At 41.5% G+C, this 27,991-nt stretch overlaps 4 protein-coding genes across 4 annotated transcripts; 1 reads left to right on the forward strand and 3 right to left on the reverse strand.

Annotated features, from left to right (window-relative positions):
* The first annotated feature begins 687 nt into the window (after positions 1 to 687).
* slc1a1 (solute carrier family 1 member 1) lies at positions 688 to 11,119 on the forward strand. Its single transcript, XM_079579612.1, has 12 exons — positions 688 to 963; positions 3,159 to 3,299; positions 3,384 to 3,476; positions 3,625 to 3,739; positions 4,367 to 4,409; positions 4,531 to 4,644; positions 5,312 to 5,496; positions 5,891 to 5,998; positions 8,274 to 8,396; positions 8,478 to 8,672; positions 9,698 to 9,832; positions 9,904 to 11,119. The coding sequence occupies exons 1-12, from the start codon at positions 711 to 713 to the stop codon at positions 10,142 to 10,144; spliced, it is 1,746 nt and encodes a 581-aa protein (XP_079435738.1). The 5' UTR covers positions 688 to 710; the 3' UTR covers positions 10,145 to 11,119.
* Positions 11,120 to 13,870: 2,751 nt separating this feature from the next.
* On the reverse strand, positions 13,871 to 18,501 carry spata6l (spermatogenesis associated 6-like). The gene is made up of 12 exons (XM_079580480.1): positions 18,368 to 18,501; positions 17,767 to 17,904; positions 17,647 to 17,695; positions 17,534 to 17,575; positions 17,327 to 17,451; positions 17,149 to 17,241; positions 16,855 to 17,073; positions 15,119 to 15,209; positions 14,787 to 14,833; positions 14,514 to 14,617; positions 14,275 to 14,368; positions 13,871 to 14,188 (listed from the first exon to the last, which is right to left on the reverse strand). The coding sequence occupies exons 1-12, from the start codon at positions 18,413 to 18,415 to the stop codon at positions 14,120 to 14,122; spliced, it is 1,119 nt and encodes a 372-aa protein (XP_079436606.1). The 5' UTR covers positions 18,416 to 18,501; the 3' UTR covers positions 13,871 to 14,119.
* Positions 18,502 to 18,778: 277 nt separating this feature from the next.
* On the reverse strand, positions 18,779 to 20,899 carry trmt10a (tRNA methyltransferase 10A). Its single transcript, XM_079580504.1, has 7 exons — positions 20,615 to 20,899; positions 20,184 to 20,355; positions 20,005 to 20,076; positions 19,828 to 19,902; positions 19,531 to 19,680; positions 19,324 to 19,429; positions 18,779 to 19,156 (listed from the first exon to the last, which is right to left on the reverse strand). Exons 1-7 carry the CDS (start codon positions 20,806 to 20,808, stop codon positions 18,945 to 18,947), a joined length of 981 nt encoding a protein of 326 aa, XP_079436630.1. The 5' UTR covers positions 20,809 to 20,899; the 3' UTR covers positions 18,779 to 18,944.
* Positions 20,900 to 21,390: 491 nt separating this feature from the next.
* LOC306980747 (E3 ubiquitin-protein ligase TRIM7-like) lies at positions 21,391 to 27,684 on the reverse strand (the record flags this gene model as incomplete). The annotated part of the gene is made up of 2 exons (XM_079580176.1): positions 21,391 to 22,829; positions 26,502 to 27,684. 2 exons carry the CDS (start codon positions 27,682 to 27,684, stop codon positions 21,391 to 21,393), a joined length of 2,622 nt encoding a protein of 873 aa, XP_079436302.1.
* Positions 27,685 to 27,991: the final 307 nt, after the last annotated feature.

Genomic DNA, 27,991 nt, shown 5'->3' on the forward strand with positions numbered 1-27,991 from the left:
GACTAAAAGCAGCAAAATACGATCCATCCTTTTATTACTGAAAATAACAATCTCTGTCTAGCTGCTCATTAGGAGCAGATTTTGTATTACTAGCAACAATATTCTCCAAAATGTTACGCAGTGTGCCTTTAAGGGAATTTTCAGTAGTCTAGTATGATAGAAAACCTTTCCCCTACTCAGTATTAAGGCTTGTCAGTGACTCAGACCAGGCACATTACTTTATATTACACAGTATTTTATTGGGAATATTATGAAAGCAGGGCTGCAAAATGCATGACCTCTTTTTCAACATGGTATTTCTATCCTAATACCCCATTAGAAATGCAATTATAATGCGATAAAGTAAAGTCCAACCAAATTCTCATGATATTTGTAATACTGTAGTGAGTTTTTCAGTTCATTGACATAAGTGGGAGCCACTGTAGCAGTGTGGCTCCTAAAAGCCTGGTTACATATTCATCCATCCTCTGTGCCCATGCCCCGGATTAATTATTACTCTTATCATTTGCTTACATTTCAGGTCAGTGGTACTCATAAAAGGAGCTCATCAGAGACACCTTGTGTGTGGGGGAGGGGTGCCTCAGCCTCTCTCCTCCTCCTCCTCTCTCCCCCCTCCTCTCTCTCTCTCTCTCTCTCTCTCTCTCTCTCTCTCTCTCTCTCTCTCTCTCTCTCTCTCTCTCTCTTGCCTGTCTCCCTCCCACCTTGCCTCCATGTCTCTGTGGCACACTCCTTCCCTGGCTCACTCGGACACCGGCTATCGGCACCTGCTGACGGCTACATCCTCGCCGCAGTCTGCATCTGACAGCAGCAGCCTCTTCTCCCTGTCCTGTCGTCACTGTGTGGCTCCCTGCAAGAGAAGAGCCATGAACATAATGGAGGACAAAGAGGAGCGCAGGCTGGACTTCAAACGCCTGCTGAAGAAGAACTGGCTGCTCATAGCTACAGTTGTGTCAGTGCTGCTTGGTATGTATCGAAATATCAATTAAGACATATGTAGACTGTGAATTCCCCTGCAGATCTTTTTGCATATGGTGTTGCGCCTTTGCTGCCAGTGTTGTCATAAATCATTACCTCCGTTTGCTTGACTGAGCAGCATAAGGAAACTGGAAAACACAAGATGTTCCGATCAGCACTGCATGATCAGGATGGGTAGGAACACAGGAGCAGTGTGTCAGTCCTTAAGGGCAGAGAGCAGTGTCTCCCCACAGTCTGGATGTGTCTCGGTCAAACGTGACCAGACTGAGGTGATGGAGTCTCCCTGTGATGATGCTACACACATCACAGACTGTCCCATAAAGGCTACTGCTTCAAAGAGGCGTTATTGTCACACACAGGCTCCTGTCTATGTGTGCAAAAGTGTTTGAATGATAGCGTCATGTTGTGGTAAAACTGTGCATGTCAAACGAGTGCACGGTAGAGGCTGTTGCATGGAAGCACACTGTTGCTATACAGTTTCTAATTCATTCATTCTTCACCGTTTTGCACGTAACCTCCTGATACATTGGTTTAGTCTGGTAAATAAAACCCAGTGAATACATTTACATGCATTATTACTGGGAATAATTAGCTTCAGTATCTTGCCAGATCTTTTTATCCGTCAATTTTACCCAGAACTGACCCTGAACAAACACAAGAGTCAGCCCAACGGCGGAGCCGGCAGCACAAGTGAAATGATTTTTAGCCTCTTTTCATTAATAGTGGCAGCGTTAAAATCCGCTCCATTGTAATTGGTTTAAATCCAAAGCTGTGCATGTCTGCCATCACGACTTAGTCAATTTTACATTTGACATGGTGCAAAAGTTGTTCACATTATTGTTTTACAGTAAAGTTTGCAAAGTGAGGAGGGGCAGAGTAAAGTTTGAAAGTAAACAATCAAATTCCTCCCCTCTTTAACCAGAAAATTATTTTGCAAAAGGAGGAGAGCAGGAGCAGAATCAAAGTAAATGATCAAGCTCTTCCCCCTCCTCCTGATTGGACTTGACAGGCTGGTTCACAGGAAAATCTCGTCTCATTGGTCAACGCAGGAGGATACTAGACTCTGATTGGTTGCTGAGATCCGGGAAGGAGGGACTTTACAAAAAATTACTTATACTTTAATGTAAATACTATATATTAAATACTACATCAAAATCCAAGACCAGGAGGTCGATTTTGCACATTTTTTGAAATTTGTAATACATTTAGACTTCCAGACTATCACTTTTAGCCCAATTACAGCAAATTCAACCTGGATAGACAAAAGCAGCGATTAGATGAATTTACTAAAAATAATAAATAATAATAATAATAAATAAATATTTTGTTGATCAGACCCCGGCAGGAGACATCAATATGTGGATTATAGTCAGTATGGATGGGTAGGTTAGAGTTAGGTATGTTCCGCTGGAGCTTGATGTACCGGTGAAGGATGTAGCAGGGTGAAGCACAGACAGAAGAGGTGAAGGGTGGATGTGGGTCGCAGCACAGCTGGGAAGCTGATGAGCCATGAACGATGGAGCTTAAACGCAGGCCCACGGGCGATGAAATTATGCCTTCATTTCTCCAGTCAGAAAACCAACAGTGCCCCATGCTTTGGGTTGCCAGATCCAATGGTTCAAAACATAAGGACAACAAAACCTACTTTGACTTTGTTGTTCCATTTTAAAACAGTTGCTTACTGTACCTTTAATTCTTTCTACCTTTTGCAGATGGCACGCATATTCCGTTTTCTTGTTTTAATGATTAATCTGCCATTATTGCCGTGTGACTTGCCATGGCAGCTCCACCAATGCACAGCCTGCTCATATTCTTTTATATTATTGGGAGTCATCTCGGAGCATGTCCATTCCACATCAGCAAATTCATCAGCTACATTTTACAAGCTTTTTAACTGTGGTCTGTTCAGCGTGATAACACATAAGAAGCCATGGAGTGTGTCACTAAAACCATTCAGTGAGATACATGTGGTAAAAAAGACATAAATTTGCCTCCTCTTTCAGTGTGCTTCATAGCGTTCATTGCAGATTAGTAGTTGCTGAGCCAGTACGTGCAGCTCCTTGACATTCTTTTCTGCCAAGCAAGAGAGTGAAGCATTCTCATCAGAAATGCAGTGTTTGGTTATTTTGTTGCTAATCTACCGGCCTAATACTGTTGATCCTCTGTGTGCCCCCCCTCCGCAGGGATCAGCTTGGGCCTTGTGGTCAGAGAATACACGTCGCTGTCTCATCTCGACAAGCAGTATTTTGGCTTCCCGGGAGAGATTCTCATGAGGATGCTGAAGCTGGTCATCCTTCCACTCATCATATCCAGCATGATAACAGGTAACTTGGTAAAAAAAAAAAAAAAAACTATTTATATCTATAGCTTCCTGGGTCATATTGATAACTTCTATTTGGTTTTCATAGGAGTCGCAGCTCTTGACTCTGAGGTATCGGGGAAGATCGGTCTGCGAGCTGTGATTTATTACTTTTCAACAACAATCATCGCAGTTGTTTTGGGTACGTTTTAATATAAGGGTATACTGAGAGATGCATCATGGACGAATATCTGGAATATGAAAAATCTGAAATGAAGCCAAAATAAAAGCGAGTTGGTTACTGTCTGATGATGTTCTTAAGAGTCATATTGTACACTTTTTTTCTTCAGGAATCCTTTTGGTGATGACTATCAAACCGGGAGTGTCTCAAACAGCTGACCACATCGACAGAGTTGGGACCACCCCTGACGTCAGCACGGTGGACACCCTCCTGGACCTCGTCAGGTGACGTCTGCGTGACATACACCTTTCAAATGAACGCCACTAAACTAGGGTGACCAGATGTCCCAGTTTACCCGGGGCAGTGAATGTATCCAAATTCATTGATTTGCCCCAGATTTGTCCATTTAATTGACATCAGACTTTTACAAACAAATAGTTTTGACATTCAACAATGAGGAAAAATGTCGCAATTTTTCTCCCAACACTCCTTTCCGTTTTTGTCCCATTTTTAACGTGGTCACCCTAAACCAGGGATAGGCAAGTTTGTGTCATGGTGGGCCGATTTTCTTCATTTCCAAAACGCCAAGGGCCGAAACTCACAATTGTCGCCCAAAGTAAAGCACCTTTTTTCTACAAATATAGGTTTTGCACAAAATATATGTTTTGCTGGGAAATGTGGAAAATATTGACAGTATTTTTCACCTTTTAGAGTCCTTTTCACGCATTTCGTCTCTGATTTATGAATAAATGTTTCTTCAAAATTGTCTTAGGGGCCAAAGATTTTATGCTGGAGGGACGAATTTGGCCCCCGGACCTGGAATTGCTTACCCCTGCCCTACACTAAACCAAAATAACAGCAGCATTGCGTTGTTGTGGTGAATTCTAACTGGATAACTTCCTTCTTCACAGAAACATGTTTCCTGAGAATCTGGTGCAGGCGTGCTTCCAGCAGGTGCAGTGTGCATTCATTCACTTGTTTTTAAACCTCCGGGCTAATTTATCACTGTTTGTATATAGTTCAACATGGGCCCAGTCTAGACATAGCTAATACCTGCACTGCTTTTTGTATCTAGTACAAGACCAAGCGCAAAGAGCTGGAGCCGCCTAAAGTAGTGACAAACACCACGACTGCAATGCCCACAGCCACAATGCCTCCTCTGACCACCGCCATCATGGCAGCTGTCCAGGTAACACACCTCCAGTTACACATTCACTTCCACATCGGAAAAAGCCAAACCAAACACTCAGGGGTCAACAAAAGGTCATGGAAAAACAGCAATAATTAGCTACACTTTATACTTAGTAATTATATGAAACAAATCCACCGGTGCACCAAAGCTAATCTGTATTATGTTTAAAATATTCAACAAAAGTTTCCACTAAAGGTACAAATAAACAAATAAACACATTTTTTTGGATTTAGTATGCAGATTAAAATATTATCAAAATTTGACTGGACAATCCTGAGAATGAGTGGAAAAGTATTTTTTGTTATACATGTTTTCAGCTTGAAACAATGTTGCATCAGTGCTTCAATAATCTTTAGGCTACCGTATATATTGAATCTTTATATATCACAACATCCTTTTGAATGTGGAATATGACACTTTCAACAACAGACACAAATAGACCTTTTGGGAACAATAGTGTGCTGTGTGGAGCTGAGGTCTTATCATGAAAACATGCCTGAGGCCCATGTGCACTCGTGTTTCTGCACCTGGCCACACCACAGCTCCTGGTGTGTCCTCAGCGTCACGGATCAGCGGGCTCTTAAAGACCCACTAATGTGCTGTGAAGGAGCCTCCTCCGCCGCTCCCGCCCTTTCAATCGCCTCCTTGTTCTTTGTCGGGGCAGAATATCACCAAGGAGTACAAGCTGGTGGGCTCGTATTCGGACGGCATCAACGTGCTGGGCCTCATCGTGTTCTGCGTGGCGTTCGGCCTGGTGATCGGGAAGATGGGGGAGAAGGGGCGGATCCTGCTGGAGTTCTTCGACGCACTCAATGAGGCCACGATGAAGCTGGTCCAGATCATTATGTGGTATGTGCTGTTTATAAGTAGTCACACATCGCCACAAAATAGTGCTTGCCAAACAATAGAGAAGACCTTAAAATGATTTAACTCTGCAATTATGTTAGCAATATTAATAGATCTACTGTTCCTAGTTTGGTAAAATCTCATTACGTTTTCATTATCAAGTCTTTTAGTGGTCGAAAAGGATTCAACGTGATCAATAAAGGTTAATTGTTGTATTTGTATTCTCTATGCATTAAGTTTAGTTCAATATTCAGTTAATTTATTACTAAAAAAGTATTATCTGTGTTATCTTTATTGATTTGCTGAAGTGGACGTGACTAATCTTTGACTTTTTTATATTGTTGAACATGTGATAGAAACGCATCCGCTGTAACCATTATTCTCCTTGCCCCTCCAGCTACATGCCAGTGGGGATCTTGTTCCTCATCGCCGCCAAGATCATCGAGGTGGAAGACTGGGAGATCTTCCGGAAGATGGGCCTGTACATGGTGACCGTGCTGAGCGGGTAAGCCTCTGTCAACACGCCATGTTACACCCTGCACACCTGCCGAACACACAAGCGGGGCAGGGGGGGGTTTATGGCTGACATTTGGGCTCGTTCTGCCGCCGCCGATACGGTAAAAGCTAAAGGAGTGTGTGCGCACAGATAAGGGCCAAGGACATTTAAAAGTGCCCAACCTGCAGATCCAGCAGCTTCATTCACGGCGCTAAATCTCAGCAGCGTCGTTAAAGAGCGGGCTGTAAAATGTCTTCCAGCGGGTCAGCGGGCCAGGGCAAGGCTTCTGTTGTGACATTGGGCTTTTTACAACACAATGTACTTAGTCTATTGCAGTTACTAATTCAAGATGGATTGCGCTGGAATTGCAGTGTCACCTGTTGTGGATTTTCTTACTGAATAAGGCTTGAGAGATTTTTGTCTAGTCAAGATGTGAAGTTTATTACACAATGCATTGCGGAGAGGGTTACCCATGACGTGAGTTCATGGCGTTTGGAGGCAGAAGGAGATCTTTGTGATGTTGAAAAGATGGGCCATTGGGGGCCTATTGTCTAAGGGTGCGAGGGCCTCGTCTGGAGTACAGGAAGAAACCGGTCTTTCTACCTGGTTTAGTCAGAGGCCCAGCAGGCGACCCGGGTGGTTACCAGCTTAGCTGATTAAACTTGTCAGAGCACACCTCATTCACAGGCTCTATTTCAGACATTGTTGTATAGCTAAACATTGGCATTTCATGTCTTCAAATTTGAATTGTTGCTCATGGAAAACCAATAAGCTAACTGATTTACAATGCTCATCTATAAAGCAGCTTAAAGGGACTGGATGCAAGTTGGTCATTATATACTCACTACTGCCACCTCAGGTCTTATGCGTAACTGCAGCTTCTATATTAAGCTCATGCATGACGGCACTTCGGACCCGAAGTAACAGCTATTTGAGTGACAGTGCAGGATTTTAGAGGCAGTTGTGGTGAACAGGTCTGAGCTCATTCTACACCTTAGGACACAGCTGGAACATGTAGAGGGAGGAAAATACTTAATTTTAACATTTTTAAACTCTGTATAGTCCCTTTAAAATAGAGATAAGAACAATATCCAATAGCTTATTAGCAAGAAATGGTTTGTAGTGGAGGCAGTTTGATTGCTGAAATTGACTATATGACCCAATTGCTATATATGACATAGTCATGTGACATATGCAATTCATAAACGTACTTTGATTTGACACCTTTTACATTGGTAGAGCCAAATTTAGAGAAACCTATGAGAGCCATAAAGTTACATTATATGCTAAAACATGTTGATCTCAAAAACACTGATAAGACGGGGGTCAAGGTTGGGTTTTTCCTACCACTGCAAACATGTATCATCTTTTTTGTGAGTCACCAACCCCGCCCTTTTGGATATTGTTTCTAATGTAACTATGTCAAACTGATAATCTGAACCTGAACTCAAATCACAAAGCTATCAACCACTCATCTGTCCTGCCTTTCTCACTTTGTTACTGTCACAGAGAGGCAACACCAATTACTGCAACTGCGAGTACTGCACAAAATACAGCAGCATTTTAAATGTGGCTTAGGTAAGCCAGGTACTGAGGGACCAGGAAGTGGAGGGATTTGTAAGTAAGGAGAAGGACTTTGTACTGGATGTGGTATTTTACAGGAAGCCAGTGTAAATGAATAAGTGTGGGGGTGATGTGCTGTCAGGGCCTGGTATGAGTCAGAACCCTGGCGGCAGAGTTTTGGATGTATTGGAGCCTGTCCAGGAGCCTTTGAGGATCCCGGACAGGCAGGACTCCATTGCAATAGTCGTGAGGTCATGAAGGCGTGTATCAGCGTTTCTGCTGCTGTGTCCAGCGTGTGAGTGGCGGAGGCGTCAGATGTTCCTGTGGTGAAAGAAGGCTGATTTAGTTATTGAGCGTGTGGTTCAAAGGAAAGCGTGAAAGGGTCAAGGGTGATTCTAGCGACTGAAAGATGCCGAGTAAATGTTTGAAATTGTGTGTATGGATGTGCTGCTGGCCAAAAAGGCAATTTCGTTCAAACTTTTCGAGATAGATATTGATCAGTTATCCCCCAATATGGCGCTGACTGTCCGGCGTTACCATGGAGATCAGCTGCGATACATCAGATGGGCGCCCTTCTGAAAAATCCTCCTGAATAAAGTTATTCTGTGATCCTGGTTAAAGATAATGGCCAGATCAAAATGCATATAAGTCATAGATAGTGTGGTGTAAATGTCAAACTTCTTATGAACTCTTGCACCTAAATCTGTTTTTAATGTTACAGCCTGGCCATCCATTCAATCGTCTGCCTCCCTCTCATCTACTTCATTATCGTGCGGAAGAATCCTTTCACATTCACCCTGGGAATGGCCCAAGCTCTGGTCACAGCCCTGATGATCTCCTCCAGGTCTGAACCCTTTGTAAAAGGTCTTCCCTCTCATCTTCATACTGTATTGGATAGTCGGCTTTAGCTGTTTTCTCTCCGTAGTTCTGCCACTCTGCCCGTCACCTTCCGATGTGCAGAGGAGAACAACCGGATAGACAAGCGCATCACCCGCTTCGTCCTCCCAGTGGGCGCCACCATCAACATGGACGGCACGGCGCTGTACGAGGCCGTGGCCGCCATCTTTATCGCCCAGCTGAATGACTACCCTCTGGATGTGGGTCAGATAGTTACCATCAGGTACGTTTTTCTAAATAAATGACTCATAAACCTATGACTGCGGCTGTAATAAACTGGGGCTGAAGCGTTTTATTATTCTAAGACGCCATTTCAAATTCTGGAAAAAAACAGGGCTGTCGATTATTATAGGAAAGTGCGTTGCCAGCATTCTTTCATCTCTCATTTAAAACTGCAGTGTTTTAGAGGACACACTACATCCAACTCAAGCCATTTCTTATCCTCTAATTTGTATTGAATGACATGTTTTTATTTACCATATTAATATCCACTGTTAACCAAATTGTGTTTGTCAGAAGCAAAACGGACACTGCAGGTGAATGGGGGGAAAATTACATTTATATGTACATAAATGACATAAATATGAAAGAAAAATTCTATTGTAAGTTTTCTTTCATTTAATGATTTCATATACGAAATGGTTGAAATTGCCTATATTTTCAATATATAGGTTTAAATGTATTAGTCACAAAGTTTTGCTCATTTTGGATACTTTGTTCAGTTTTAGATTCAGCTACTACTACTACTACTAGTGAAAAAAAATGTCTTGTTTTGTTTTTTTGTGATATAGAGAATAGATTTAGAAAATAAAACTCAAGCAAACCTTCAAAATATACAAGACTGGGAAATTTGGTGTCTGTAGGGGCTTCTCAAGTGGAAATCGGGTTGCAACAACGTGAGAAAATGTCCTTGGATTTACTATTTCTAATATAATGCTATGGAGAAACTTAGATTAAGTGTGATCTTTATTATCAATAATAATAAATACAATAATAGTAATAATGTATCGGTTTTATATAGCGCTTTTCTGGACACTCAAAGATGCTTTACATTGCATTATCCATTCACTCCATACTTGGTGGTGGTAAAGCTACTATTGTACCACTCACTTATTCACCCCAGGCTTCTGTTCCCAAACGGTCTCCCATCCAAGGACCAACCAGGCAAAAGTACATTGCTCTTTACATAATTTATTCACACAAATATTTGACCAAGAGATCTGTGAATATGTATCTTCTGCTCTCCAGTATTACAGCCACAGTGGCCAGCATCGGAGCGGCCGGAGTCCCGAACGCTGGCCTCGTCACCATGGTGATCGTCCTGACCGCTGTTGGACTTCCGGCCAATGACGTCACCCTGATCGTGGCTGTGGATTGGTTGCTGTAAGCGACTTTGTTTCTCTCAGCGCTTTGTAAGAGCAACTGCCTGAATGTACAATATCTTTGCATTTCAGGGACCGCTTCCGTACCATGATAAACGTGCTGGGCGACGCCTACGGTGCCGGCATCGTCCAGAAACTGTCCAAGAGGGAGCTGGAGAGGATGGACCTGATGTCGGACGTGGACGTGGCCAACCCCTTCGCTCTGGAGACCACCTTAGATGACGAGGAGTGCGAGAAGAAGTCTTACGTGAACGGGGGATTCACCGTGGACAAAACCGACGCCATTTCCTTCACTGAAACGTCCCAGTTTTAGACTTTGGCTCAGACAAGCAAGAAAAGTGCCATATTTCTCTCGAGACAAAACATTTATCCTATAACTACACCCTTGACAATAAAAGCAGTGGACTTTCTACTGCTTAATGCGTCCACAGATTTATTGTCAGCGATGTAGACCGCCGGCATCAGCAATATAGAAGCCTCCATGAAGCTAAAACTACCATCAAACATAATAGACAGACTGACAACAAGACATGAAGTGCTTCCTTCTCCCAAAAGTGTGCCAAGATGAAGAAAAAGGTCTTTTACACAAGTGGTCTTTGTTTTTTTTTCAAAATGCCGAAACATTGGCCGGTTGTTTGTTTATGTACTGTCTTTATTTGTAAGTACTTGTAAATAGTTTGCAAATATATTTATGATCATGATCAGTATTTTACACTGGATGAGTTCATCTTTTTTTCGAAAATTCACCGTTGAAGCTTTCTGACTGATTTGCATGAAGCATTAAGGACTGCCACTTTGCATTGCCAAACAGAGACCTTACGAAGACTACAATGAGAAGCTTGTGAAACCATTGTACACTGTGAATATCGAGGACATTTTCTAACCAAGCCAAATCCCGTCCCTGTGTCTGCTAATGTCCAGGAAGAGATTACTGTCGTTTCAAGTGCAATGCTGCTACTGTATTTAGCGTGATGTAGCATAGACGCTCTAGGCAAGTGCTGGTAGCACCGTTGCATGGCAGCCTCCAACAAGCATTTACTGTACCTTAGTCCAGGGCACATAGCACATACACGTGTGATGTTCCTGTTATGGTGACAATAAGCTGAACTCTACAGCCAGCTACAGATACATCAGCGCTTTCAAATATATCTTTATAATCAACATTTTTATGTATTATTAAGGTTTTGGAGGATTGAAAGCATCACAAGACGGGCATGTCATTTGTAAGAGGAAAAGGTTGACTCGAAGAAGACACTCTTTCTGTTGTTACAAAGATGCCACTGATCACTGTTTTTGTTCGTTTTGTCAGACACTAAGGTTAGAGATGTTAAAGATCTTTTACCTTTACATGTTTCAGCCGGTGATACTTCTGATGACGGCCTGCAGATGGCGGCTGAAACATGTAAAGGTAAAAGATCTTTAACATCTCTAACCTTAGTGTCTGACAAAACGAACAAAAACAGTGATACTAGAACACAAGTAGACACAATGAACGTTACGAAGTTGCCACTGATCACTTTATTAACCTTAAAAATATGTAAAAGTTGAATGGTTTACTTTGGAAAGGTCAATCCTTCAAAGAGCAGTTGCTCCTAGAGGTCTATTCACAGTATTTGACTGACGCAATGAAAAAGGGCTTAGCAGTGCTCAACGCTTCTATGTCAAGGGTTACATTGCAGGAGCCATGTGGTGAGATATTAAAACATGTAACAGGCAAAAGCTTACTTTCTGCTTTGCAACAAACAATAGTAATCTCAGCATTATTATTATGGTTTGCCACGAGATGCTTATGGACGGTTTGCACTTACTTTGGCCAAGCTGCTTTTATGTTTGCCTATTCACATGACGAGGGTTGCCGCTGTATACTTTTTGCATCTTATTATGTATGAGGTCTTATCTATAATGGGGAAACCCGGTATTTACATTCTTACACCACCTTCTTGTTTACTTTGTCATATTTCTGTAATAAATAGCGTGGTCAGATTGTACTAACTTTTATAATAGTAAAACATGTGCCTGATCGTTGCTTTGCTATATTCGATAAGTTGCAATACAAGTCGAGCTACTTAAACCTTGGAGAACATGATGTATCTATTGTATTTAAGGCTGATTACTTTTATTTGTACTACAATGTATTTTACCAGTTTGTATTTGGATATGTGAAAAAAAAAAGCACACTTAAATGACCCGGAAGCTACTGAAAGAATACATGTATCATTCTGCATCAATAATAAAGGACTGATTATACGAGACACTCTCTTCTCCATCATCCCATTTGATCAACATTAACCGCAGATCTAACATGAGACCTGTTTATGCATCTACAGGCAGCTTGTATGTGGATCAGATGATAATATTTAAGTCATGGGCCCTGAATTCTGGCTAATTTAATCTATTTCTATCTCGTCTAGAATAATCTGTGGAAAGAAAAATTGTCAATGCAGCCTCCATGCGCTTCTATTTCTGCATCCCCAATACATCACAATGTTCCTAACAGAGCCGGGGCCTAATCCCTCACGGGCAGAGCGAGCGGCTATTTCTGTGATATACGGCGGCAGTTTGCACGGAGCCGCCGCGCCAAAGACACTATTTGCCTTTAACGACTTTTCGGGTGATTTGGCCGGAGGACTTTACAATGTCAGCTCGCTACCCCACACAGTGCAAGAATAGCTACACATAACTGGCAGTGAAACTTGTGTCTGAAATCTTTATTTGAACATGATAGAATATGTTTGGACAGGTATGTATAAACCACTGTGATCACGTGACCATGACAGACCTCTTTCTGAACTCACAGCAGCAGAGGCAGATTCTCAGGAGAACTCTTGGCAATATGATTTCTGAACTCCACAGGAACAGACGTACTGTGGAATTACACAATCGATACTGGGCTTCATAAAAATGAGTCACACAGATGGGTAGAAATCTGTTCTTTTAAATTCTACTTAACATTATTAAAGGCCCTATAAGTGATTTATTGTTTGTTAAACAAATGAAACCCGTACGTTTTCAATCGTTATTTATGTCCCAAACTTTTCTGGCATCAATATTCTTCACAGGGACGTGTTTATGAGCATGTTTTACAACTTTAATGGTGCAAGAATGATTTACTTTAGCCTTATTATGATGTACTGATTTGAAACTGGTTAGATAAGTTCTGTTGATCAGATCGCAGCATTACTGGAACTCTCAGTAATTAAAGGCACACTGTGTAACATTTGGGACTATACTGTTGCCAGTACATGCTCCGAATATATAATATAATGACCAACTCAACACAGAAAATGCTATTTTTGCACTATTTGAATCTCATATTTGACCTCAACATCTCCATGGAGACGAGCTGGAGACGTCCCCGCTCCAAGTGAAGTTACTGTCATAGAAATAAAAAGGAGAAGCGGCGTTCGATCCTAACGTGTAGCCTGCTCAATGTATTTTTTCAATAGCCATTAGCCTTCCTGAGTTACCAAACATCGCAACGATCCAGATGTTTTCCTCTGCTGTCAGCCCATTGAAGACATTTAGGTTTGGTCAAAGACTAGTCAGAAATCACTAATGAATGTACAGACCTTTTGATATTTTACTTTTGATTCAAATTAGCGTCTAAAAGTGCCCTCTGAGCTAAATGCTATGCTCCGTTGCTTATTCATTTGTATGGGGATGGAACGGTCACTTTGAATCCGATCCGGGATTCTAACAAAATGTAGGAACAGGTGGGATCTGTGATTTCTATGGTTACAGTCAGAGAGGTCATCCATAGCAAATGGACACTTTTGTTAGTTTGTTTGGGGTTATTTTCCAACATTAAAAATATCTGTAATAAAATAAATGCTTGGATTGTATTGTATTTTTAGGGTGTGTACACAGTGTGGCTTTAAGAAGTCTTTATAGAATACCATTCTTCTCTTACTTGGGTAAACATTTTGAGTAAGCATCTCTGCAACTCACACAATTTCATACATGTACTTTGAGTAGGGTGACCAGATTTCCCACATGAAACCCCCCCCAACCCCCGCCCCTGCCTTGAATAGTAAATTGTTTGTCTCTAAAAGTCTAATGTCAATTTAATGGAACAATCAGCTGTGATGTGATATTTGCATGCTTAGCTGTCGCTATTGACGCACACATAGCCAAAATCCTCTGGGACATGGGACAGAGGGCTCAAAGCTGGTACTGTCCCAGGTAAACTGGGACATCTGGTCACCCTAACTTTGAGGTCTGTACATTAAATCTTTCATACCAATTTGCACTATAGGTGTTGTCTCACTCTTCAAAAGAGGAGATGTGTTTATGTTGGTGGACCAGGAGAGATTGATCTTCGGGCTAAAACTTCATCTACCTCAAAGTTTGTGCTTCCCTGGAAGAGAGAAATATTCTACTCATACTAGCACAGCATTTCAGAATTTGGTTATTGTTAATCTTTATCATTTAACATCTACTCACATAAGCAAGTCGCCGCACAGCCTTGGGCGTGGTGAGAAGCCCGCGCACTCGCTGTTGGACGTCCTCCCACATCCTATGAGAACTTGACCCAGACCTACAGGATCCAAGAATGAACCTTTTAGATGGGAAAGTTTCATATGCCAAACTACAATAGAAGTACTTAATTCAAATGGGACTTTAATGAGAGATCTCACTCACACTTTCTGAAATGGAAATACATATGTAGTAAAAGTGAATACCTTCTGGATGAGGCAGACGAAAGGCGAAGTGGTGAGAGGTCGGTGCTTTGGAGAGAATCTTGTAGATATGTTATGTTTAGGTCCCCGTTAGTAGCTTCCGGATCCTTCCAAATAAAGAAACCACTTTCAGGTGAAACAATGAATAATAGTCTTTTAAGTTACGGTAAGGTTAAGTTGTAGTTGTTGTTGTGGGGGTGTTTTTATGTATTTTTAACACAGTCAGATTCTTTCTTTTGTCAGAAATGCACAAAATATCAAGGCAGAGTCACCTACCCGACCATTAGTTACAGCCTGGTTTTCATCTGGTGAAGCAAATCTCACTAGAACACAAAAACAAAAACAGACACAGATGATTTCCCGTTTGTCTTGTTAAAAAGTATGTCATGCGGAGCAATAACAATCAACAGGTTTTATTGGCTGCTTCGCGGATGTTGTTTAAGACTATGCCTGTGTCACTGCCTTTATGTTTATGGCCACAAACATTTCCAGGGTTTAAATGAGGTCAACATCAGTGAAAAGGTGTTCACATGGCAGGTTATCAGTGTCATCAATCAAAGTGGAGCTGTTTGGGCTGTTGTACGGGTGTAGCATGACTATACAACCACCTGTTGAGGGAGATCTGCTCACAGTCGGACTGGTTAACGCTGAGGAGCGAAGGGGCGATGCAGATCTGGCTCCAGGCCGCGAGGACAGCCCCTGTGAGAACATGATGTGACTGTTTTAAGCAATACAAGTTTACTTGTAGAGTTGAGCTGACACACAAGGCAATTCAAAGTGCTTTACAGCTTTATAAAATCGATCTGTAAAACACAAATATAATCATTAGTAATTTATCTTATTAAAGAATGCAGATAAATGACTTTCACTTGTCATATGCACAGCTAAAACCTGGATATTTGATATTTGAACATTATTGATTTGAGTCTCACATCTTTAACATAGCCTGGCTTTAACATAAATTTATTTGGTTGACATTGGAATAAGCCAAAAGGCTATTTTTCATCCCTAGTCCCTGGACAGATGTAAATAGTCTCCCTAAGACAATAAAAACATCTGTTTTATTGCACTCTTCAGGTCACTGCAATAAAATACAAAGTAGGACACAGTCACTACACTAGACAGATAAATACAAATACAAAACAGTGCAAACAATAAAAGTGTCACATGATACATATACAGGGGGGGTTAATGACTGCATGACTGTTGTGTAATGAACCAGTTCTTCAGATGTTTTTTAAACAGTATGTATGTGGACAGCTCTCTGATGTTTGCAGTCTATGGCTGCAGTTACAGAAAAGGCGTTCTGACTAAAGGCACTTTTCCTAAATGGGACTATTCAGTCTCTTTGAGCTGCCCCTCTGGTGTACTTTGAGGCTAGACCATGCAGAAATTTGTATAAAAGAAGAGCTGTTTTCACGTCTATTCTCTGAGCAATAGGAAGAGAGACCAGAGCACTGGACTAATGGTCTTTTTAATTGGTTCTAGTCAGGACTCCAGCAGCAGCTTAATGAATGCATTGAAACCTCTTACAGGAAGCGCTGCACCGTTTCAGAGGAGCACTGAAGGCAGCACTTTGGTTTCCCCTACCTCCAAAAACATGCTGCTCAGGTTGGCCCACAAAGGCGGCGCGATCAGTTGCAGCGGCTCAGGACTAACGCAACACCTGCTTATTTAGAGAGGCCAGTGAGGAGACCGTTATATTAGTTTTAACGGCTGGAGACAAACGCATGGATCAGTATCTCCAAGTCTGGTTTACATAATACAGCATACATAGGTTTTTAGATGTAAAAAGCTGATGATGTTATTGATATAACGCAGCAGTAGTCTAATAACATAAAATTAAATACTATGTTAAAGGACTCAGATCTCTTCTCTCTTTTTGTCATGTTTCAGGGATAAACTCAACTGGATCCTGAAGAGCGTCCGTTTTGGTTTACGTTTATCCATCAAACACTCACTTTCCCTACTTTTTAATCTAAATACAAATTTGGTTAACACATTGGGACTATCCCATGTTTTTAGAATAATTAACCTTTAGGGTATAGCCTTAAAGAGAATTCCTAACTTATTCCTGCTTCAGGGGGTCAGGCTTAGGAAGCAGCCTGTAGCATGAGATAATGGTAAGGTGCACAATATGTTAACAATTAATGTACCAAATAGTAATTCCATCATTATAATTTGAAAAGTGTGTGCTTCTACATTGCATATTACAGAGACCTTATATCAATAATATATGAAGCACTATTGTTGGCCATACATTTCTGAGTTTGAGCAAATAAGTAATAAATGAAGGGGGGGAGTTGCTCTATGCCTCCCCCTGCTGGCGTAGAGTGGAGCTCACCTGTTGCGGGCTGCTGCCTGGACCCGGGTGCTCAGGGTCCAGGCTGAGACGGGCCAGGCGCTGGGTGTTACTGTCCCTCTGTGGAGACATGGAGCGGGACCTGGAGACGCCCCTGTCCCCGCTCGCACTGCTCCTCCTCCTCACCTGACTGCGGGGCCTTCTCTGAGGGGAAGAAGTCCTGGGCCGAGCACAGCGCCTCTGTCGCTTCATCAAAGGCCTCTGAGGAAAAACAAAAACAAATATAGTGGATTTTTATTGTCAGGGAATGTATTACTATGGCAAATATGCAGTTACCATGGGTACGTTGGGGTAATCTACGGTTCCTATATTATCGGCGCACTCAAAGATGGTTGTTGTGGTGGAGAATTCCAATCTTGGACAAATACCCTTCAAGAAAAAGTCTCATTTAGACAATGCAAAGTTTATTCTAAAACATAACATTAAAATCAGTGAACAAAAAGAGTCGACTCACGGGAAAATGTGGTCCTTGAGTCATCAGAACTTCTTGCTCAGTTCCAGAATAAGAAGGGACAAGTTTGGGTTCTGGGAACAGGAATCGACGAGCATCATTTTCATAGTAGGCCAAAGTATCTCCCACTGTCAGGACAAATGCAAACCTTGTGTGAGACATGGATTGCGTTTTAAAATGTCTATTTAAAGCTCTTTATGCAGACCATACTTGGTGGAATGAGTTGTAAAAGTTCTATTCTGACTGTCTCATCTGAAAATACAGTTATTCAAAATGGTAAATCAAGTTTAAGATTAATCACAGGTATATCCTAAGTGTCTTACATTCAAGCATCACGGCAATGTCTCCTGGGTCGACAGCGTATCTGAAAATCTGAACAAACCATGACCGTCACAGAATGGAGCAAATCTACTCATCCAAACGTATCACCCACATGAACTTGCCTTTTCAAACGTCATCTTCTCGTGGAATAGCAGGGGGAACACAGCAGGGAGGCACTCGGACTGTCTGAACTGGCCCATGAAGCGCACGCTGAGGTAGATGTCTTCATAAGCCATGAGACGGACCCCGGGACATGACACCTGACAGGAAATATACATTATTATACATCATCTCAAACAGTATTCACATCAGTGCATTTCTGATCAAGAACAGCAGGGGGAGACAGAGCCCAGTATATGCAACTTATTTGGACGTGTGACAAATGTTTGCATCTTGAAAAAGAAGAAGGTGCAGTTTGGGACTTTAAAGGATTATTGAAAATGTATTAATACACAGAGGTTTTTGCAAGACAGACAAGACTGGTGGTATTGAATGGTTTGTTATTCCCAAAGTCTCCTGCAAAGCAAGTCTGAAACGGTAAGATCCGAATTTATCGTGCGCACTCGTCTGAAAACCTAGCAAGAGGCTCTATTTTGTTAGTTTCAAGTATCCGAGTATTGCATTATAGAAAATAGATTAGACTTTGACGCCGTGTCTCACTTGCCCTGCAGCGTTTTGCCAGTGCCATGTTTGCGAAAGTGCAAAGACTAAAATGCTTCTTACCGCTCGGATTTTTATTTCCACGAGAACTTTCAAGGCTTTTCGAGACATTGCGCGGTTTCACGTCCCTATAATGGCTTTTATTCTTTACCAAAACACCGCGAGCGCAGCGCGTCACCTTACTCCCGTTACCTAGGATACCACAACTTCCGGCTGAAGCCTTGGACCTGGGCAGTGCACATTGGACAAGTGCAGCACCTCTTGGATGGACATATGTATTTCTGATATTACGGTTGGTTTGACTTGAAACCTTGGATGAATAATAAGAAAATACATAAATCTTTTTATTTTTTGAAAACTTTTGTTGAACTCATAACTTAGTAGCATCTCACAAGCCTGACCATGAAGCTACAATTCATATAAATGAAATACAGTAAAAACTCAAAGTATAGTAAATATTACTAACTCGACCGTGTGTGAAAAAACAAACTGAAAGACTTTCAATGGTCATATAAGCCATATATTTCAAATAAATACAGCTCTAAAAAAAATAAAACAAAGACTGATGCTTTATGAACACGAGTATCAATCTCATCAACTCAAAACATTTCTTTTAATTGTCCGATTATTAGTCACTTTGTTAGCTCGATGCTTTATCTGCGTTTATCTCTGGTTGCTCTGGCGCATCTCCTTCAGAATCCGAGTCGGAGTCTTGGTCCTCTTGGTCCTCTTGGTCCTGGTCTCCTGCCTCGTCCTGGTCCAGGGCCACAGCTCCCTTTCTCTGTGGAAGGATGGTGAAGAACGCGTCCTGCCAGTTGCCCTTCTCCAAATAGGACAGGATGATCTCAAACACTGCAATGTTGAGGGGTAGGTATCAAAATGAAAATGTTTGACCTTTAGTTGCAGACCTTATCACTACTACAGTGTATTGTGTGCTCAACATATTCAGTCCCATTCGAGAATACAACTTATGTTCAAAGCAGTATTTTTCAGGACACTGGTTAGCATCAATATCTCACCATGGTTTACAGCCAGGACTTTGCGACTGTTCATCTTTACAAACGTACTCAGAGGGAGCTGTGCATGAGCAATTCCCAGCTCCTTCGACTTCTCAAATGTAAGACCCTGAAATGCAACACAGAGCAAAGAAAATTAGTTGTCAGTAAAATTCCATCAAATCAACTTAAACCTCTCAAAACAGACAAATTAAAGTCAGGCAGTCAAACCTTATGGTGGTTGTGGTCGACCAGGCCCCCGATCACATAGGCTTTGCTTAGGTCCAGCTCTGTCAGCACATTTGGAGAGTCAGAAGTGAGGTACACCAGATCCTCTTTGGCCACAACTTCACTGTAGTGCTCTGCTTTGAAGGAGATGTCCTGCACACACGTACAAAATGTATAGACTATAAGACTGCACTTCATAACAAACACTACATTATTCATTATTACTACATTAGATAATAGCAGTGGGACTTACAGTGAAAAGGAGGACTAAAAGGATGAATATAGCGGTTTTCATCTCACCTTCCAGTTGACCCATCCTTTGTCCTTCTCGTCCATGCTCTGTTTCAGCTGTCCGCCCAAACTTGTCACTAAGAACTGATGAATTGACAACATAATATTAAAGTGATAGAAAAATCCAATCACAATGATTTTCTCTCTGGCCAGAGCTCAAAGTCAAGTTCAGTAGCAGCGACCGACCTGGACTGGATGTGGGGCCCGTCTATTGGTAGCATAGCACCGCTGGATCTGTTTGTGAAGTTTTCTGACATCCTGGGGATAAATGAAAGAAAACAGAGCATATCTGATATCGTTTAGTGACTATGACTTAAACAGCCGCATATGTGCGTTATTTTTGAGTGCTGAAATGATGGGTCTACCTTCAAAAGCATCAGGTTGTCAAAGCTGCAGTCCATCACCAGCCTGATGGAGCTGGGGTTCAGTTCTTTCCGGGGCCGTTTTCTCTGACTTCTCTCTGAGTCTCCCCTCTCCTCCTCTGGGTTGTTCTGTCTTTCAAGTCGACGCTGCTGCTTCTTCTCTTTTCTCTTCAGCCTGCAACACAAACAGAAAAGATGAATTATTACAATTTTCACTGGAATTGAAAAGGTAAAGGGCCCAGAATAAATGGTATTGGGATTTGGGAGTTAGAAATAGGTCAACATTATTAGGCTGTCTCAAAATTATACTTGTCATTGTGAAGTGACATTTATATGCTTTTTGTTTTTGTTTTTTACAATAAGAGATGAAAGCAGATATAAATTTAACCACTGAAATGTGTGTTGTTGTTGGTTTTACATGAAGCTATACTTACTTTCGAAGTTCTCTCTCTTCCTCCCATTTCTGTTGCCTCAGAAGCTTCTTCCTTTGCCTTTTGGACAAAGGTTGGGTCTCTGTGGATTCCTCCGACTTTCCATTTGTTTCTACTTCGCTTTTACTGTCTGCATTGTCATTTTCACCCTCTTGCTCCTTGTGTTTACATGGAGCTGCACTTTTGACATCTGCCATGACTATTGGAGTTAGCTTGTTAGCTTGAAGCAACAGAGGAAAAATAACTACATTGTTTTTATGGAGACAGATAAGGCTACCTGGGCAGCTCAACTAAGTAAAAAGTAATAATAATAATATTAATAAGTTGTCCCAGAAACGGCGTGAAACATGGGGTGAAATAAATGTGGTTTGAAATCTAGCTATAGTGTAGCTGGCGCACATGAATGACGTAGCTTCTTCTTCTTCTACGGCGTTATACTCACTTTACTTACTGACGTATGCCGCCACCTAGCCTGTTGTAGTGCGTGTGTGTCATGGACATGGACAAACTGAATGATTTCTGATATGAATTCTATCAAAATGTCTTATTTTAGTGTTTCTTTTCTATAGCTATATATTACCATGATGACAATGCACTCTGATGAATGAATAATTTAGCTCCACATATCAGGTTCCAGCAGCAGACAAATGACCCAACCCAAAATGCAAACAAGTTTTATTTATTTTTTTCATTATTTATTCTTGACTGTCCAACAAAAGTGAGACAATAACAACATGGTGGCCTGCAAAGTCATTGAGAGCTTCTGCATGACAGATGATCTATAAATGCACAGTAATATTCTCTTGTACTATTTTCAATTGTCTTGGATTACATGTATTAATAAAAGGAACGAGTTTATTATTTAAAACATCTGTGAAAGTGTAAATGAGTGAATTAGTTTGTGAATCAGTGAAAGAAACTTTTTTCCGGTTCATATCGACGTTGACTCTAATCCTTTGTGGATGCTGCTTTAATGCCAGATCCTTGTTTACAAAAGAGGGGGCAAAAGCTTTGTATTTGCCGTCCTGAAACCAAATCTCCCAATATCCACTGACAATGTCGCCTCTTCTTGGTGCGGATTCTGATATTACTCCCACTGCCCAGTTTGCATTACTATGCATAACTTCCACCTCCCAACTGTGAGTCCCTGAGCTGAAACCGTCAGACCCCAGAACTGTACAATAATAAGCAAACCTCTCTGGGTTATCTGGAAACCATGGCACATTTGTGGGCTCTGCAATTTCAGTAGAGTGAACGCTGCATAAATCATCAGACAAAACAAGAAATGGGTTAGCAGTGTTTGGATCCAGGATCACCGGAGTGTAGGACACCAGCTCCTTCATCTTGTTCCAGATGTTGAAGCCCAGGTTGCCCAGATGTTTGGCCACATCCACTAGAGATCCAGAGGGAAGTTCAGGGACACTCTTTAAGGGGGCCTGCTGCACTCGTCTCACTGCAGAGCTGTAGTTCTGGAGGAATGGTATGTCCCGACCCTGTAGCTCTTTCTCTGCCTGTGTGATGTTCTTTGACAGAGCTGCCATCTCCTGGCTTAGAGCAGCCAGTCTCTGCTCCATCAGACTGCTCTTCTGGGCCACCTCAGTCCGCAGAGCCCTGATGCGGGTCTGTTCTTCTCTCTGCAGGAACGCTCTCATTTGGTCAAACTGTCTCTGGATCATCCTCTCAGTGTGCTGGCCCTGCTTGTTAATGTGTTCACTGATCCTGTCCCAGTCCTGCCTCACCTCGCTGCACATCTTCAGTCTGTCCTGTTGGGGCTGCAGACTCTTTCTGAGCTGCTCTCTGTACTCCTGTGCCATTTCATCAATGGGGCTGAACCTGTGCCTGTGATGAGCTCTGGAATCCCGACAGACCAGACACACCAGCTGCTGGTGATCCACACAGTAGAGCTGCAGTTTCTCTTTGTGCTGAGGGCACAGGGGCACAGGCTGCTCAGGGGGCTCAGACGCTTGTGCAGAGGTTTGCCCCAGGGTCAGCTGCTGAGAGAAGGCCTCACACAGGTTCTTCAGGACCAGGTTACAGGGAGGATCTGTCCGTGAGGAGCGCCTCTTACAGACGGGACACTCCCGTGTGACCTTCTGTGTCCACCAGTCCTGCAGACAGGCCTTACAGAAGCTGTGGCAGCAGGACAGCACCACAGGGTTCTTATAGACCTCCAGGCACACAGGGCAGTTAAAATCCATTTCTGCACATGAAGCCATTTCTGCTCTCATGCAAAAAATTTAAAACCAACACTGTCAGTTTGCAAGTATTTTTGTTTTTTTAATTATTGATTGACTGCGGAATTCTTCTGCAGTCAATTATTGGTTTTCATGTTCTTTATTATTATTCCTCTTCCATCTTTTTCCCGATTTTCTCCAGCTTTCAGCACCTTCATGCTTTGTGCAATTTATGCAAGTTATGCATCAAAATGTTCCGCATGTTGAGGAGAAGGGTGCTATTACTTTTGGGACTTCTGCAATTTACGTTTTTTCTGCAATCGGCCAAAATGTCAGAGATTTTTCCCATTGACTTATAATGGGGCTGCCGCAAATCCATGCTTTTCTGCACTTTTTTCTGCATTTTATGCAATTTCTGCACTTTGTGCATGTTCAGCTTATGCAACTTGTGGGTTTTGAGATAAAATGGTCCTTCTGCAGATTTCCAGTTTTTTATACGAGAGTTTGAAATTTTTGCATTGGTGTGTATGTGGGAATCCAGCCAATCAGGAGACTCCAGGCCTTTCAGCCATTTGTGCAGCTTCTGCCAATCAAGCACTTTCAACAGTTTGACCAGTTTATGGAATCTAAAAGTGTATGCAATATTAATAATTTATGCAAATGAACCACTTTATGCATTTTAAACCGTTTATGCAACTTAAGAGTTTATGCCATTTAGGATTTATGAATTTATGCAGAGTTTATGCAATTTACACAATGTATTCAAATTAACCCATTCATGCATTTTACCACTTTATGCAGTTTATACAGTTTATGCAACATGACATTTTATGCATTTTACCAGTTTATGCAAATGAGATTACGCAAATTAAGCAATTTATGCAATTTGAACAGTTTATGCAATTTATGCATTCGCTGCCCGCAATTCCGCAGTCAATCGCAATGGCGCAGCCATTGCATCTCTAGTTATCTTTGATATTTTAACATGTTTGACCAACATGTCAAATTATTAAAGATAATACCATAGGCAATATTGGGTAATGAAATCCATCTTTACCTGACAAGTTAGATAACGAAAAGAGGAGCCTGTGGTCTTACCCCAATGAAAACACAAACACTGCAAACACAGATAAACAAAATGTTATTGAATCAGCTGAAATATCTCAGTGTTCCAAATGATTTGTTTACTTTAGCAGAAATTAAAGAAAGACAAGAAATGTTATCCAAACAGTTTTTGTGCATGTAGGCTACTTACCGTGTTTTAAAGGCCTATATCTTCCTCATTGTGACAGTCTCTGACTAGTGCTTCCTTGTTCATGCACTGACTTTGAAGATATGGGTGTGGAGAGTTGGAGTCCGCCCTGTTGAAATATTCTCTAATAGCCTCATTAAAATAATCTGTTTTTTGTTTTGTTTTTTCTGTTTGTTTTTGCTGAATTGATCATTGAAACGGCACATGAAGCCATAAAACATTGTAAGTTTGCAAGATCAGGTTTTATGGTTAGTTTCACTTTCTCTTTGGTTAACATACTCAACATGTCAAAATATAAAAAAATAATACAGTATAAGCAATTAGGGTATTGCAATCTATAAAAAACAGATTTATAATTCTTGTGGTCATTTCATTTTCTGTTCCAATGTGATTCAATAAAACAAACACAATTAGATTGGCAAACCAGAAACAAAAGGTGGGTGAATCTGCTAAAAATTCTCTATGTTCCACGTTCCAACTGAGCTGTGTAAAGTTTAAAATTTAAAGAATAGATATATAAGTAAAAAAAATATATATATATAAATAAAAAGACATGTACGCTGCTTTCATCAGTTTCCTTACAGTTAGGCGCACTCATGTTTACACAATCAACATCAATCTATATTTGGAATTTACTTGTCAAGAGATGTAGCCCACATATAGGCCATAACTTAACATAACATAAAATATGTATATGTCTACATGAAGGTTACTTACCGTGCTTTAAAGGCTTGTATCCTCCTTAGTGTGATTCTATTCTGACTAGAAGAGAATCCTGACTTCCTTGTTTATGCACAGCACTGCCAATATGATAAGCAGGAAGACTGGCGGAGGCAAGACCTGCCCTGTGGAAATATGAATCAATAATCTCCTAAAATTATATATAACTACAGTATATCATTTTTGATGAAGCGATCACTGAGATCTTGGATTCTATCATTTCTGAACATATGGATTGGAAGCTATATCAGTGTATCCAGCGCTTCTGTTATATATTGAACAGTTCATTCCTTTTATTCAGAATGTATTTGTCATTTCAGCACAGACAGCTGAAAATATGTACTCAAGTTAGAGCAACAGTACTCCAATAATAATTTTACTCAAGTAGAAGTGAAAAATGACTTGGGTAAAATACTGAGGGCAAAAGTCTAAATTATGTTTTTGTTTATGTTTCAATGTGGGTGTAAGGAGATAATGGCATGAAACAGACAAAATGAAGTGAAAAATTCTTCAGACTAGACACAAGAACATTTGGATTTTAAAATGATTAGATTTCATATTTGATCAAAGAAACCAAATGTTTACTTCAAAATCCTATTACTCAATTAGAAGTCAAAAGAAGTGTGTGATAATACTATTCCAAGAAGCAGAGTTACTCAGCTTAAACAATCATGTTGTCAATAGCACTCTAACAGTTCATGTAAACAGAGGAAAGCACTTGTTTTCTGTTTCGATTTCACTCTTACAGGAAACTAAGCCAACAGACTTGGCTGACTGCATGTGGTTTTATTGAGACATGTGACAATATAGAGATGTGAAAGAATTACATGAACTGTAGCCTGTTTTATTGTACACAGTTTTATTAAAGGTAACAATTAAAAAAATAAATACATTTGAAAATCTTTATTTTCAGATTTGAACTCTTAAAAAAAGAAAGAAAATCCCAAATATCACATTCAGCATTGTAAATTATGTGAAAAAGCTATACACTGCGTTCCAAATTATTATGCACATGACATTTTTCATTTTTCATTTTGCATGGCGTAGCCGGGGCCCCACCCTGGAGCCAGGCCTGGGGTTGGGGCTCAAACTCGAGCGCCTGGTGGCCGGGCCTTTGCCCATGGGGCCCGGCCGGGCACAGCCCGAAGAGACGGCGTGGGCCCGCCCTCCTGTGGACTCACCACCCGCTGAATGGGTTTATTCAAACCCATTCAGCAAGAAAAGAAGAATTGTAGTGCAAAAACAGGTAAGTGCCATTGAAAAAATAATCCAAAAAAATGTCCTCTGTGTATATCAGAAAAAAGTAAGATGAATATATACAGTATATATAGTCACTCTTTGACAAATCGAGAGTATAGACACAAAAATCTAAAATATTTGGGGAAAATTGTTCAAGGTGGTTATCAGTTTTTGCTTTTCAAATACATTTTTGTCCTAGTCTTTGTGTTACGCTGATCTTCAGACACAGGTGTCAATAAGAATGGACTTTCTTTCTGTAAATTCACTGTGATTTTCAAAGGCAAAACTTTCATTCTGTGTTCTGCTGAAGCGCTAACATAGGGATACAGTGTTTTAGTGAAGAGATGTTTGTAAGTGTAAATGTGTGTGTTTGTTTGTGGGTCAGAAAATGTAAGTCGACCTCCCTCCCAGTCTAGATCCATTTTGATTCTGCGAAGAGGCTGTCCTTCATGTGGAAAACTGAGCACCTCATCTACAAATGGAGGCGCGTATGCAGTGTATTTACCTTTTCTGAGCCAGATCTCCCATGATCCAGAGGTTATAGTCTCTCTTCGTGGGGCGTCAGCATCAATCACACCAACAGCCCAACCTACATTATCATTTACATCCCCCTCCCCCTGGATGTCTACCTGCCAACTATGAACCCCTGAGCTAAATCCTTCAGTGCCCAGCACCATCACATAAAGGCTATGTTGGTCGGGATTATCTATAAGAGCTGCGTCTGTGTTTTTGTATTGTACACTCTGCAGGTCGTCAGACACAGTCAGGTATGGGTGGGCGGTGTTTGGGTCTAGAACTACTGGAGTGTAGCACACTATCTCCTTCATCTGGCTCCAGATGTTGAAGCTCAGGTTGCCCAGATGTTTGGCTACATTCACCAGTGTTCCAGAAGGCAGTGGTTCAATATTCAAAAGGCATTCGTCGACTCTTTTCATATCAGGGGCATAGTTCTGGAGGAGAGAGACGTCATCACATTTGAGCTGTGCCTCTGTGGCCTGGATGGTTTCAGAGAGTTTAGTTTGTTCTTGCTTCAGAGCAGCTCGACTTCTGTCCATCTGCTGTGTCTTCTGTTCCACCTCAGTCCTCAGGGCCCTGATGCGGGTCTGTTCCTCTCTCTGCAGGAACGCTCTCATTTGGTCAAACTGTCTCTGGATCATTCTCTCTGTGTGCTGGCCCTGCTGTTTAATGTGCTCAGCTGTCCCATCCCATAAGATCTCCACCTTAACTAAATTCTCTAACATCTCCTGTTGGGGCTGCAGACTCTTTCTGAGCTGCTCTCTATACTCCTGTGCCATTTCATCAATGGGGCTGAACCTGTGCCTGTGATGAGCTCTGGAATCCCGACAGACCAGACACACCAGCTGCTGGTGATCCACACAGTAGAGCTGCAGTTTCTCTTTGTGCTGAGGGCACAGGGGCACAGGCTGCTCAGGGGGCTCAGACGCTTGTGCAGAGGTTTGCCCCAGGGTCAGCTGCTGAGAGAAGGCCTCACACAGGTTCTTCAGGACCAGGTTACAGGGAGGATCTGTCCGTGAGGAGCGCCTCTTACAGATGGGACACTCCCGTGTGACTTTCTGTGTCCACCAGTCCTGCAGACAGGCCTTACAGAAGCTGTGGCAGCAGGACAGCACCACAGGGTTCTTATAGACCTCCAGGCACACAGGGCAGTTAAAGTCTAGGTTTGACATTTCCTATAAATTATACGAGAAACAGAAAATTAAAATTGGTGAAATGTTTCTTTCCCAAATATAAATACTATGATCTAAAATACATTTCTTAAGGATGCAGTCTGTCTGTTCTTACCATAGTGGTAGTTTTCAGCCCTCCTCAGTCCTTCAGTCCTGTGCATATATTTCCCTTGCTATAAATGAACTAGTATTTCCTTGTTCATGTGCAGGAAGACAAACGCAACAAAAAAAAAAGGTGGAGCTTTCTCAAGCCGGTCTTTGACAAACAGTCCTTAGTCTATTTACCTCCAAAATGAACTCTTCAGAT

The sequence above is a fragment of the Gobius niger genome (assembly GCF_951799975.1).
Source record: "Gobius niger genome assembly, chromosome: 21".
Taxonomy (NCBI): domain Eukaryota; kingdom Metazoa; phylum Chordata; class Actinopteri; order Gobiiformes; family Gobiidae; genus Gobius; species Gobius niger.

What these genes read in the sequence shown, in the direction of transcription:
- spata6l (XM_079580480.1), bottom strand. Translation starts at nt 18,415, where the DNA reads ATGTCTCGAAAAGCCTTGAAAGTTCTCGTGGAAATAAAAATCCGAGCG. An exon ending in CTCAAGGACCACATTTTCCC is followed by an intron (nt 17,242 to 17,326) that starts GTGAGTCGACTC and finishes TTTTTCTTGAAG; the next exon opens with GGTATTTGTCCAAGATTGGA. An exon ending in TCGTCTGCCTCATCCAGAAG is followed by an intron (nt 14,369 to 14,513) that starts GTATTCACTTTT and finishes TGGATCCTGTAG; the next exon opens with GTCTGGGTCAAGTTCTCATA.
- trmt10a (XM_079580504.1), bottom strand. Translation starts at nt 20,808, where the DNA reads ATGGCAGATGTCAAAAGTGCAGCTCCATGTAAACACAAGGAGCAAGAG. An exon ending in AAGGATGGGTCAACTGGAAG is followed by an intron (nt 19,681 to 19,827) that starts GTGAGATGAAAA and finishes ACGTGTGTGCAG; the next exon opens with GACATCTCCTTCAAAGCAGA. An exon ending in TCGACCACAACCACCATAAG is followed by an intron (nt 19,430 to 19,530) that starts GTTTGACTGCCT and finishes GTTGCATTTCAG; the next exon opens with GGTCTTACATTTGAGAAGTC.
- slc1a1 (XM_079579612.1), top strand. Translation starts at nt 711, where the DNA reads ATGTCTCTGTGGCACACTCCTTCCCTGGCTCACTCGGACACCGGCTAT. An exon ending in ACCCTCCTGGACCTCGTCAG is followed by an intron (nt 3,740 to 4,366) that starts GTGACGTCTGCG and finishes CCTTCTTCACAG; the next exon opens with AAACATGTTTCCTGAGAATC. An exon ending in CCATCATGGCAGCTGTCCAG is followed by an intron (nt 4,645 to 5,311) that starts GTAACACACCTC and finishes TTGTCGGGGCAG; the next exon opens with AATATCACCAAGGAGTACAA.